Raw genomic sequence first — 14,054 nt, 5'->3', positions numbered from 1 at the left:
TATGAATAAATTGTTTTTATATTTCTATTTCATTGGGGGAAAAAATACAATACAACAATTATTCAAACTTAACATAGTGACATAGTTTCACTTTAAATAAATAAATAAATAAATACGGTATTTTTTATTAATAAAAAGAAAATCTCAAATAAAATGTCATAAGTGGTATTTTTATTGTTAATCATTTTAAAAACAATTTTTAGCAGGTCGAGTTCCTTATAAAGAGGTGAAATTTAAGTTGACAGTCAGAAAAGTTTGTTTGTGGATATACATTTTTTCAAGTTTACCTCACAATAATCATAAAAAAAATAACAACCGGCAACGTCTTCTGATGACGTCGCAGTCAGATCAGCAGCGCATGCGCGTCACGCACTCACTACGGAAGTGCGGAGAGGAAACAGCAGAGTTCGCAGTGTTTCTCCGGTGCTTCTCAGTTTGGACTCTAAAAGCGGATAAAGTCCCTCACAATGTCGGGATTTGACTCAAACCCGTTTGGAGAAACAGTCGACGTCAATCCATTCCAGGTGAGAAGCTCGCGGTCCACAAGAGAAGCGCTTCTGAGGGGGTTAAGCGGGTGTTTAGGGGAGTTTTGCAGGGTTTGTGTTGTGATGATGATGATGAAGATGATGGGAGTTTGGGCCAGATGAGTTCGGTTCGGCCGTTGACGTGTCATCATGCTCTCTAAAGCGGGTGTTAGTTTGTTGTTTGTCGCTGGTGAAGGGTGTGTATCCGCGCAGGTTTGGTGACACGCTGAAGGCCAGAGAGCCACTCCTGTTAATGTCACAACACTGTAACGCGCTGTAATAACAGTATAATAACTGCCTGAATGTAACTGTGAGTCACACAGTGAGTGCGAGGCTCTGTTCACCTGTGCTCGACTATTCTTCTCTTCATCATCACTAATGCGCCACATAAGCGAGCTGTAATGCGTCAGACCAAACTCAAGAGTTATGAATGCATGATGCAGGGCTGTCATTATGCTTTCTGCACAACATGATTTGCATTATCAAGTGAAATAATGCATTTTGATTATTGAATGAAAACAAAAAACATGACTGCATTGTACAGTACAAAAAAGTTCAGATCTCACAATGGTGTATTTGATATCATGAGCTTTTTATCAATGGTAAGATTCTAGATTATTCTATGATTCTAGTTTCTATGGGTAATGTGAATATAGATTGCATATATTGCATTTACACACAATTTTTTTTGCATTCAAATGCACAATTTTTAAATACAAATATGGCATGCACTTTAACAGTAAGAAATACACATCATACATGCTACATTCAATAATAATGATGCATTATATGCATTACATTATATGCTTAACAGGTCAGGATTTCGACAAGATATTTGACAAATAACATGCCGTTTTAATCCACATTAAAATTTTAGGTTAAAATCGATGTAAATATAAGTATGTATATTTAAGGTGCATTTATTAACATGTTTGATTTTTTTGTGCAGTTCATTTCAATAGTCTTGCTGTGTGACAAATGCACAATTATAAAAGTAAAAAAAATGTGTAATCTCTCAATTAATTTGACATTGTGAGTGTAGTTTAAGTGTCACGTGCACACAGACGTCTCACGGTTGCTTTAGTTTTATGTAATGATGTTTGTACAGTCTGTTTGTCTTCTGGCATCTTTGTTGTGTTTTCATTGTCTGGAGTCTCATATAGTTTCCACCTGTTTCTTTAATGCAGCAGAATATTGCGTTCTGCACGAAGCAAACATTCCTGTGCTCCACGTCCCCCTCGACGGGAAACACAGACGCTTGTCTGCCGGAGCAGAATCATAATTCAGATGTGTAGTGATGAGCATGCACTGATTTGAGTTTGATGGTTTTGATCCATAAAAGTGTCCATTTTCTCATTGTATGTCATGTTTCATAAGGTGCATCATATTACCTGTTGATTGTTATGACCAGAAGAGAATGGCTGTAGAGAAATCTGACAATTTTTATTTTCAATAGAACAGTGCAGTGTGTTGATCAAAAATGATTTATCCGTGCACATCGTTATTTTTATGTTGAAATATAATTTTTAATCAGAATAACTTCCCCTCGCTCTTGCAGTGACTTCTCTTCTCTGATGAAGCTGTCACTCACATCATGAGATGTACTTTTAAAGGAACACTCCACTTTTTTTTGGAAATATGCTAATTTTTTCAACTCCCCTAGAATTAAATAATTGAGTTTCACCGTTTTCGAATCCATTCAGCCGATCTCCGGGTCTGGCGGTAGCACTTTTAGCATAGCTTAGCATAGATCATTGAATCTGCTGTCGTACCAGCAGCGCAATGATATTACAAACTTAGTGCCGGTCACGTTGGAAGTTACCGAGCTGGGGACTATTTTCAGGCGCTGCGTAATATCATTGCGCTGCTGGTACGGCAGCACAGTTCCTTGATTATTACGCAGGAATGAGAGTATAGTTCCTAGTCATATCGGCCTAGAAAATCACAACTTTTCATTTTCAGTCGGTCTTAGTACACGATGTAACTACTGGAGAGTCAAGTTTTAAATAGGAATAATATCGAAACTCTTTGGTCATTTTTTTGAGAGAGATGCTAACGGCCTAATCAGATTCAATGATCTATGCTAAGCTAAGCGATGCTAATAGTGCTACCGCCAGACCCGGAGATCGGCTGGATGGATTCGAAAACGGTAAAACTGTTTAACTGTAGGGGAGTATTTCCAAGTGTTCCTTTAAAACATCACAGTTTGATTGACCAGTGATGGACGTTTTTGGGCTTCTTCAGATTTTATTTTTAGACCTTAATAATTGATTTCCACTTATCGATTTCTCTGTGCGCATTTATAGTTTTAAACCGTTCAAGCGCAAGAAGACACGAAAGAGAACTCAGTTCGGCACGAGAATACTGAAGCGAGTTCTCTTTCACGTCTTCTTGAGCTTGAACCGAGAAATACACACACAATGATGTCAAAATATCCTCGTGAACACAGTCGGTTATGTGTTTAGTGAATGTAAACGGTTGAGAAAGAAACCTCGCGAGTAACAGTATATTAGATCCACGCATCAGCTCTTAAAGGGACAGCAGCCTAATAAACCTGCATGTCATTACTGTTAGTCTAAGAACATAGGAAAAGTAAATCACTCACTGATCTGACTGTATAAACTTTTGTAACTTTAATACAGATTAATTTAAAAAGAAAACTATACAGTGTTATTATTATATATTTGATCAATTTCTGAACTTTGTTCAGTTGTATTTATTTGTGCTGCTGCTAATTCGCTTATTTGTTCTCATTGTATTTACTGACTGTATACTTGTCTTTAATAATGTTTGAAATTTATATTAGTCTAGTTTATTAGATGGTTGTTCTTTAGGCTTCTGATTTTTGTTCATGGTATTCAGCTGCAACTGAGTGCTTTACAAAAACACAGAACATGTTTGATATCTATATGTGACCCTGGACCACAAAACCAGTCTGGAGTCGCACGGGTATATCTGTGGCAATAGCCAACAATACAGTGTATGGGTCAAAATTATAGATTTTTCTTTTATGCCAAAAATCATTAGGATATTAAGTAAAGATCATGATCCATGAAGATATTTTGTAAAGTTCCAACCGTAAATATATAACACATGTATTTTTGTGAGTGAATGCAGCACAATCGTGAACATAAATGCACAACTTTAAAGGAGATTTTCTCAATGTTTCCATTTTTTTGCACCCTCAGATTCCAGATTTTCAATAGTTGTATCTCGACTAAATATTGTCACATCCTAACAAACCACACATTAATGGATTTTTAAAAAAATTGACCCTTAAGACTGGGTTTGTGGTCCAGGGTCACATATGTTTGACTTTTTTTCCGTATTGGAACCGAAACTGATAATCGGAGAATTGGAATTGCAATTGGAAAATTGCTCAAATTCACACGATACCCAGCCCTAGTTGTGCTGTGACACACACTTGTCCTGCCAGGCGCGGGTCTGAAGGGAGTGTCTGTGGTGTGGATTCGGGTCGAGGCCTGTGGGAACGACAACAGGTGTGTTTGTCAGGACAGACGGCAGAGTTTTTCAAAGTATTTCAAAGTGCTTTTGTCATTTTTTTTGCAACTTTCTGAGGATTTTTTGCAGCTTAGATTCAATAAAAGAACTCTGATGGGGGTGGAAGTTTTATGTTTTATGTTCTGGAAGTTGATTTTATAGGACAATGAATTCGATTTTTCCTGATTTTACCCTTTTAAGATCCTCCTGAGGACAGAGGAAGTTCTCCATATGTATTGTGTTTTATGTGTGTCACACTGGGTAAATATTTAAGTTTCTTCCTGTAAAGTCCTGCTGTGACTGGCTGATGCTACGTCAGACGTGATTAATGAGTACATTCACATTAATAATCAGTGAACGCTCTCAGGAGAAGAGGCTTCTAGATGAATCCACATACACTTTGGACAAATATGTGACCCTGGATCACAAAACCAGTCTCGAGTCGCTCGGGTATATCTGTGGCAATAGCCAACAATACATTGTATGGGTCAAAATTATAGATTTTTCTTTTATGCCAAAAATCAAAGATGATTTTAAAAAATTGACCCATGTGACTGGTTTTGTGGTCCAGGGTCACATATTTAGATGATGTAATCTCCTATAGCAGAGAATAACACAAGCAAACAAACAACACTCAAGTGAAGAAATGCAGAAATGAATCTCAAATGCCTCAATATATTGAAAAGCTCCAGTCGGATCTGTGCGTGTGTGTGTGTGTGTGCTGTGGTGTGGAGTCGTAAACTGATGGATCGTATGAGTGAATGGTGTAAGGGAGGATCAGTTCTGATGTCAGGATTTGACTTCCTCATTGTGGCCACAGAGATCTCTGAAATGTAATTGGATGAGTGTGACCTGTTCACCACGCTGTGATGATGATGTCACTATGTATTGTAAATGAGGCATGTGACTCACTAAAACTTGTGACGCACTCGCAGTCAGGAAGGAGATCGTGCTTTCTGAGTTGTGATTGGTTGATCAGATCCTCTACCTCTGTAAACAAAACGCCTTTGCTACTTTGTAAGGGCCATTAGGGTTGGAATTGGATGCATTTACAATCATTTATATGTATATATTTTTGTATTTTATTTGATCCTTTTGAAATCTGTGGCTTTTAAGGTGCTTTATAAATACACTTTTATTTAGATTCATTTGTTCTGGATCCATGAAATAATAATGTATATTAATTATTAAATAATTGAATTAATGCCATTTAAACATTAACATTTAATAATAATAAAAAAATATAAATTATTATTGTGAAATTATAATATTCAGTTCATATTTAATATAAAATTTATTCCATATTTATACACACAATTGCTCACCAAGGCTGCATTTATTTGATGAAAAACACTGTAAAAACGTGAAATATTATTACAATTTAAAATAACTATTTTCTATATGATTAAATGTTAAAATATAATTTATTCCTGTGATCTAAGCTGAATTGTCAGCATCATTACTCCAGTCTTCAGTGTCACATGATCCTTCAGAAATCACTCTAATATGATGATCGTATTATTCGAATTAATATCTACTAATAATACTGTCCATCTGTTTCAGGATCCGTCTGTCACTCAGGTGACGAACTCTTCAATCGATGGCATAGAAAGTTTCACTCCGTTTCCTGACGGCAACTCGGTGAGTCTGATCAACATGATTCCACTGGTTGTGTAAGACGAGTGTCATTATCAGTTATGTAATTGTGCTCTGAACTCTAATGTAATAAAGCAATAAGCTGGTTTTACCACGGTTAACAGTGTGTGTGTAAGCTCCAACAGCTATATGATACAAAACACCAATGTTTTGCATTTTATTATTCATTAATAAAATCCCAATAATTATGTATTTTGGTGTCAGGGAAGCACCATCCCGGCCTCCAGCGTCCCGTCTCAACCTGCTGTCCTGCAGCCGTCAGTGGATCCCGGGCCAAAGGTCAGCGTCACACACACACACACACACACACACACACACGCACACACACACGCATGCAGAATCTCTACGTGTTTTCAAAGGTTGTAAGCGTTCCCTGTCTGTCTCTGTATTATCTAAATGTCATAATCCTTTGTTAGCAAACAAGTATTCATTACTTAAGTGAGATCATTGTTTCTGCATTACATTATTACATTGTTTAAATTAATAAATTTTTCGCTAACTGTGATTTTGTATATGTACATTTCTGAAATGCATAACTTAGACAGTTTCCTCTGATAGCAGATCACTCTAAATTGGGACATGGACTCATGCATTTTCTGTAAAGCTGCTTTGAAATTATGTGTATTGTGAAAAGTGGTATACAAATAAACGTGAATTGAGTTGAGTTGTGTTGTGTGCGCAGGCCACGGCTGCAGCTGCGCAGATCAATCTGCTCAAACAGCAGGAGGAGCTGGAGAGGAAAGCAGCCGAGCTCGATCGACGAGAACAAGAGCTACAGAGCCAAGGAGCGACAGCAGGTAACACACACGCACGCACGCGCACACACACACACACACACACACGCATACACACACACGCACGCACGCGCACACACACACACACACACACACACAGTATGCTAGTATTTCCTTCTGAGTATGTTTGCATACACATCTGAACTCACAGAGTTGCATAAGTCAACAGACGGATCCATATGCCTTTATGTGTGGACTGTTTGACAGGTTTTGTGTGATATGGCCGTCTGTTTTTCTTCAGGCAAACAGAACAACTGGCCTCCTCTCCCCAGAATCTTTCCCATCAAGCCTTGCTTCTACCAGGACTTCTCCGAGGAGATCCCGCTGGAGCATCAGAGACTCTGCAAGATGATGTATTACCTGTGGATGTGTGAGTTTAACACCGTCAACATCGTAGACAGTCCTGTGTCACATGATTATTGTAGTACTGACACTAACCCTGAACCTTAACTTAAGCCATGTAGTTACCTTAAGTCTGGAACACACCAAGCCGACGGTCGGCCGCCGGGCAGTTTTTGTGCGTCGGCCGACTAAGTTTCCTCAGTGTGTTCCTCACCGTCGGCTGAAATTGGTCCTCGTCGGCTTTGTTTCGGCCGATTTGACATGTTGAATCGCCGTCGGTGAAAGAGGAACTCTGATTGGCTGTTCAGCTTGAGTCAGTGCACGAGAATAATAGCAAAACAGCGAGCGAAGAAGTCAAAACAGCACAGATAGAAGGCTGTTCTAATGTTATGTTATCTTACCTGAATGTTCCTTGTGAATATTTCAATATCAACATGAGCGGAGTGTAGCAGGATTGATATTCAAAACGGTAAGCACGCATTGCTTTGTTTACGGTTTGTGTATCTGCAGCCGGCAGCGTCGGTTTCCCTTTTTGAATGAGGAATATAGACGAATATATCTGCAGAAATAGACAGTTGTCACATTTACACGCAGGCGCAGAACGCGCAGTCTAGCTGTAGTTCTCTCGGTGTGTTCAAGTGCAGCTTTTACCCCGACGCGAGGCGACAACACAGTCGGCGTCGGTTTGGTGTGTTCCAGGCTTTACACCACACTTACCAAAGTGCAACCCTTTTTTCATTTATTATTACATATAAATACTCTTATTTTGAATGATTCATAAGAGTATGTTGTTCCAAGTACAAAAAATATATATTATTCATAATTATTCATACATTTTTTATTTATTTATTTATATACTGTCATATTATTTATTAATATTTTGAATTAATCCTTATTTTATATTTTTAGTTTTCATTTTAATTTCAGTTTTGTGCCTTTGTCATGTTTAGTAGTTTATTTTATTTTATATTTCTATTTAGCTTTAATTTCCTTTTATTTATTTAGTCATTATTATTTTATTTGAGTTTGCTAACCATTACCATTTAACCATTTTGAAGATTGAGCTGAGCTCGTGTCAGGCATTGCTCTTGTCTGAAGTGTATGTGTGTGTGTGTGTGCAGGGCAGTGTGTGACGCTGTTTCTGAACGTCCTGGCCTGTCTGGCGTACTTCACCACTCACGCAGAAGCAGGCATCGACTTCGGCTTCTCCATCCTCTGGTTCATCATGTTCGCTCCGTGCTCCTTCCTCTGCTGGTACAGGCCCGTCTATAAAGCCTTCCGGTGAGTCTCTCCTTTATTATACACTAATGTGTGTTCAAATCACTGACCACAAAACTGGGGCCGGATTCAACAAACTTTCTTTAAATAAATCGTCATTTTGAGCCGTCAGTCTCGTCCTGCTCGCCACATGATGAAAGGAGACTGTAGAACGCAAAAGCCGAATCCCGGACATTTTGGCCGGTCTCGAAATCCCGGGCAGACTCGTCACGGAGACTCACTAGTAGCCTAGCCTTGTTGTTTAACTGCGCTCTTACCGGTAGGCGTGGCCTCGTAGGGCAGTGAAGCAAGTGCATTCTGGGAGTTGTTGTCTTTCATCCACATGAGCCACAAATACATTTTCTGGCTTTTCTCAGTCTAGAAGGCTCCAAATTCAAAAATAATTTCACATTTCTTCTACATAAATGACCCATTTTAAAAACACATTCAGTGAAATATCCCTTTAAAGGAATAGTTCACTTCAAAATGAAAATTCTGTCCTCATTTACTCACAGTTGATGGAAAAAAATACTATGGAAGTCAATGGGACCAGTTAACTGTTTAGTTACTGACATTCTTCAAAATATCTTCTTTTGTGTTCAGCAGAAGAAAGAAACTCATACAGGTTTGAAACAACTTGAGGACGAGTAAATGAGGACAGAATTTTCATTTTGAAGTGAACTATTCCTTTAACTGCTGTTTTCTTCTTATTTTCTAACTTAAGAATAAAGATACGAATTTTGTGTATTCCCAAAAACGTACTAAATTGAGTTCTTATTGCGCTTAAACATTCAAATACACACATAATGTCAAAACGCTGGTCTCTGCGAGTATTCACGTAAACACAGTCAGTTATGTTTTAAGTGAACGTAAACCGTTGAGAAAGAAAACGCATGTATAATGGATCCGTGCGTCGGGTCTTAAAGTGACAGCAGCCTAATAATCCTGCTGCCAAATGATGAGATAATATTAAAAATATTTATATGGCAGTTTTTCCCCCATGGTATCTGTGCCAAAACTGTGGCCAGTGAAAATGCTGAGTGTCTAGTAACTTCGTAAAACCACGAGCCACAGCGGCTGGAAGCAAAAAAAGTTCTTTGGTGAAGATTTTGGTGAATCCGGCTCCTGATGACGTGCTTATAGGATTTTGTCAGCACATTTCTGTCACTTCACTGATTCATGTTTATTTCTCTTTCAGGTCTGACAGCTCCTTCAATTTCTTCTTCTTCTTCTTCATTTTCTTCGCTCAGATCGTGGTGTCCGTGATTCAGAGCGTGGGCATTCCCAAGTGGGGCAACAGGTAGGAGGAACACACACACCGCTCCGCAGCTTCAGTCACAGTAGATTGTGTTCCGGATCTCTATATTTGAGCGTGAGCTGCACCGTTGGGCTTTTCTCCTCTGTGACACTCAGCTCTCTCTTCTTCTCTTTGACCAGTGTCTCTTCCTCAACTAACGGTTTTCTGCTGCTGGACTTCCTTTAAAACTCTTGCTTCCTATCTGAAGTATGTCCTCTTGCTCTTGAAACTTCTTGCTTTCTCCTTTCCTCTTAAAGCAGCGCTCTGCCCTGAAGCAAAAGTGCTCGACTTCTCAGTGCTCTTCCATTAATACACATTTAATGAGGATCATATTAATATGAGGCTCTCTTCATTCTGATTGGTCAGTTGCAGCATTCTGAGATTTAAATATTTGTTGTATTTTTTTGTATAGTTTCATTTATAAACTAGAAACTACAGCTAGATTTCATTTAGTTTAGTTTTCTTACATAAATTCTGCTGAAGTCAGTGTTTCATGTGCATGTAATGTAACAAATAGATATGTGGCTATTGTAGAATATAGCTAGAAAGTAGAAATATATAACATTTGTTTTAGAACCGTTTTCTTATTAAATGTTTATTTATTCAGAATTTAATTAATATATATGTATATGATAGAAATATATATATATTTTATAGAAAATAATTAGAGATAAAATATATAATATTGTGTGTGTATATACAGTGCTATGCATAAGTTTAGACACCCATGCTAAAGTTGCCTAAAAAGAGGAATAAAAAATCATCTTTTGGAAATTTATCTTAATGCCTTAATTTAAAAAATGAGGAAAAATCCAACCTTTAAGGACACCAATTTTCTTTGTGAATAAATAATGTATCGTAAATAAATAAATGTTCTTCCTTAAAATACAGGGTGCATAAGTTTGGACACCCCTATGTTAAATTCCCATAGAGGCAGGCAGATTTTTATTTTTAAAGGCCAGTTATTTCATGGATCCAGGATACTCTGCATCCTGATAAAGTTCCCTTGGCCTTTGGAATTAAAATATCCCCACATCATCACACACCCTTCACCATACCTAGAGATTGGCATGGTTTTATTTTAGTTAGCCTAACAGCTGGTTTGATTTGCATTGAAAGATGATCTTATGGAAAGTACTCCATGCCAATCTCCAGGTATGGTGAAGGGTGTGTGATGATGTGGGGATATTTTAATCCCAAAGGCCAAGGGAACTTTATCAGGATGCAGAGTATCCTGGATCCATGAAGTAACTGGCCTTTAAAAATAAAAATCTGCCTGCCTCTATGGGAATTTAACATAGGGTTGTCCAAACTTATGCACCCTGTATTTTAAGGAAGAACATTTATTTTTTAACGATACATTATTCATTCACAAAGAAAATTGGTGTCCTTAAAGGTTGGAGTTTTCCTCATTTTTTAAATTAAGGCATTAAGATAAATTTCCAAAAGATGATTTTTTATTCCTCTTTTTAGGCAACTTTAGCATGGGTGTCTAAACTTATGCATAGCACTGTATATTACAGTTGAAACTGAAAAAAATTATAATATGGTGCAAATGTTCATTTATTTCAGTAATTCAACTTAAAAGGTGAGACTAATATATTATATAGACTCATTACATGCAAAGTGAGATATTTCAAGCCTTTATTTGTTATTAATTTTGATGATTATGGCTTACAGCTTATGAAAACCTTTACACAATATTCTAATTTTGAATTTGGGGTTTTCATAAGCTGTAAGCCATAATCATCAAAATTAATAACAAATAAAGGCTTGAAATATCTCACTTTGCATGTAATGAGTCTATATAATATATTAGTCTCACCTTTTAAGTTGAATTACTGAAATAAATGAACTTTTGCACCATATTATAATTTATCCAGTTTCAACTGTATATAATTGTTCTATTATTTATTTGTTTGATATGTGCATTAATTTTATAGAATATAATTCAATATCAAACAATTTTATATATTTTATTTACTTTTTTAGAATTCAGATTATTCTAAATAAAACAAATAGTATATATTGTAAAAATGAGAAATATTTAACATGTTTTCGAATTGTTTTCTTTTAAATTTTTATTCATTTAATATATGTGTATATGAATTTAATAAAATGTGTATTTATACATATTTTATAGAATACAATTAGAGATAAAAATATAATTTATATATATAGAGAGAGCGAGAAATACAGTATGAATATATAATATTTATATTATTAATTTGTTTGATATATGCATTAATTTGATATAATATATATAGAATATAGTTCAATACAATATAATTGTATATATTTTACTTTTATTTTTATTTTATTTCTATTCATTCTAAACGAAACAAATAGTATATATTGTAAAAATGCATGATAAAATGTATCTTCTCACAACAGAAAATCTGAAATATTCTTTTGTATGGACATATTTGTAGTAGCGAAGCATATTTCCGCCGGATCAGCCATATATTGTTAACTCGCTGTTGTTCTCGATTCCAGCGGCTGGATCTCGGCCATAGAAGCGATGGGTTATAATAAAGCGGTCGGTGCCATTATGATGGTGGTGGCGGCTTTCTTCACGGCCAGTGCCGCGCTGTCCGTCTTTTTACTGAAAATGGTGAGTGAGTATCTCCGAGTTTCTGAGTGAACATCTGTGGCTCTTTGGTTTGGATTCACGTGTCGTCGGTGTTTTCCAGGTTCATTCCAACTACCGTCGCACAGGCGCCAGTTTCCAGAAGGCCCAGCAGGAGTTCTCCCAGGGCGTCCTCACGAACCGCAGTTTCCAGAGCGCAGCCGCCAGCGCCGCCACCACTGCCGCCCAGAGCTCGTTTCAGAGGAACTAGATCACGCATCACTTCCTGCTCATCCAGAACCCGAAGCCCAGCTGCGCTCACAAACGTTGCCCTCGATCACCTGCTTTGGTTCTGGATCCTCAGTTGCTCCCAGTTTGGTCTTTAGACTGCAGAGGCACTACTTTTATGTGTTTTTGTTTTTGTTTTTGAGGTATGAAGTTTAAATGTTCATCAGTGAGTTTGTATATTTGTATGTATGCAGAAAATTTCCTGTATCCTTTTTGACCTCGGTTATGCTGTATATAAAGTAATTTAATGTTTCCCCCGTCATCCGGAGTGATACAGGAGCGATCAGTGTCCTTAAATTACAATAAAAAACCCATCATGAAAGGAACTCGAACCCTTCTCATAGCAATGGTGAAGAGGGTCACGTGCATGTGAGGGTTTATGCAGCTCTGCTATAGTTCTACTGAAGACTTCAAAAGCATCCTTCCTGAAATATTATTCGATTTTTATTCTGCATTCTTTATTAGTGCCAAAGAATAATTCCATGGAAGCATTAGAATCAGTACCTTGGAATCTTGACGGACTCGGAGAACATGCTGTTATTGTCTTAATCGTAAGACTGAAGGTGATGTGGGTTAAATGTTTGATAACCATTGTTCATGTGTACAGGCTTATTAGGCTACTGATTGTGAACGGGCAAATCAAAATAGTTTTACTAGTACTCGGTTCAATTTTACATGGTTGATTATTTTTTAGTATCAGAAAGTCTTAGCTTTTGAAACAAACGTGTAAAATGGTCCTGAAATGCATGTTAACACCACAAAATAATGCCTCGGATAATATTACCAGAAAGGGTTATATAATTTTGTCAGATGAGATGAGTTTTTTGAGCAAATAAAATTTTTCTGATTAACAAATTTTGTCCGAGTCATTTGTTTATGGTATCAAGCAAAAATGAATAATCGGTCTATATCGTTTGCATTTTGAGCAGAATTCCTGGTTAACAAACCCTGCATGTCACATGATATCAAGCGCAATACATTTCAATGTCCTTCAGTAGGTTATAGATGTGCTAAAAACAAAACAGATTTAATCATGATATTTGTGATCTACTACACAACAAAATCTTCTCTTCTAAACTTGATAATGTTCAATCTGCTAGATTACAGTGGAGAATGTGAACCTAGCACTCGAAAACGGGTTTGCTGTTGACTTCTGAAACTAGTTCCCAGCATACTATTATTTAATGTGTTTTAAGCAAAATTAGGAATGACTTGATTAGTTTAATGTTGTTCTGAACAAGCACTATCGAGCAACCTGCTTTTAATTTAATGCTTATATATTAACTCTTTCCCCGCCAGCGCTTTTGAACAAAGTTGCAAGCGACCGCCAGCATTTTTTATCATTTAAACAAAATTTTCATGGCCCCCAGAATATTTTGTTGTATGAATATCTGAACATGGAATATATCAAAAGAAAGCCACTTAAAGAAAAAAAAAGTTTTATTCTAGCTTCATGCATTTTTTATTAACACTTGAATGTGGGCGTTTCATTAAAAAAGCAAAATTTTAAACAAAAAGCATAGATTTTTTTTTTTTGTTCAAGACTACATGCATAAGCAATGCTTTTATTGCTTGTTTCTGTTGCTTTTATTGCTTGTTTTGATCCAGATGGTCTGTACTATTTCCAAAGACGTGTAATAGCGCCCCCCTACCGTACAACAGTGAAAACATGGATTGCCGGGAAATTTCGTTAATGGTGGGGAAAGAGTTAATGTGATATTTATATCTAATAATTTGTTAGCTTGCTAACACAATCTTATAATTTAGTGGTGGTAGAAATTACTGAAATAGAATAAATCATGTCAGGGAACCATAAATCACTTTAG

The 14,054-nt window shown here is 36.8% G+C and overlaps 1 protein-coding gene across 1 annotated transcript; it reads left to right on the top strand.

Moving 5' to 3' along the window:
* The first annotated feature begins 328 nt into the window (after positions 1 to 328).
* Positions 329 to 13,092, top strand: scamp2 (secretory carrier membrane protein 2). The gene is made up of 9 exons (XM_079603762.1): positions 329 to 524; positions 5,589 to 5,666; positions 5,886 to 5,960; positions 6,364 to 6,478; positions 6,717 to 6,845; positions 7,939 to 8,098; positions 9,273 to 9,374; positions 11,868 to 11,985; positions 12,065 to 13,092. The coding sequence occupies exons 1-9, from the start codon at positions 468 to 470 to the stop codon at positions 12,209 to 12,211; spliced, it is 981 nt and encodes a 326-aa protein (XP_079459888.1). The 5' UTR covers positions 329 to 467; the 3' UTR covers positions 12,212 to 13,092.
* The last annotated feature ends 962 nt before the right edge of the window (positions 13,093 to 14,054 follow it).

The sequence above is a fragment of the Phoxinus phoxinus genome (assembly GCF_949152265.1).
Source record: "Phoxinus phoxinus genome assembly, chromosome: 25".
Classification (NCBI taxonomy): domain Eukaryota; kingdom Metazoa; phylum Chordata; class Actinopteri; order Cypriniformes; family Leuciscidae; genus Phoxinus; species Phoxinus phoxinus.
This window is presented reverse-complemented; position numbering and strand designations above follow the sequence as displayed.

What these genes read in the sequence shown, in the direction of transcription:
- scamp2 (XM_079603762.1), top strand. Translation starts at nt 468, where the DNA reads ATGTCGGGATTTGACTCAAACCCGTTTGGAGAAACAGTCGACGTCAAT. An exon ending in TCGACGTCAATCCATTCCAG is followed by an intron (nt 525 to 5,588) that starts GTGAGAAGCTCG and finishes CATCTGTTTCAG; the next exon opens with GATCCGTCTGTCACTCAGGT. An exon ending in ATTCCCAAGTGGGGCAACAG is followed by an intron (nt 9,375 to 11,867) that starts GTAGGAGGAACA and finishes TCTCGATTCCAG; the next exon opens with CGGCTGGATCTCGGCCATAG.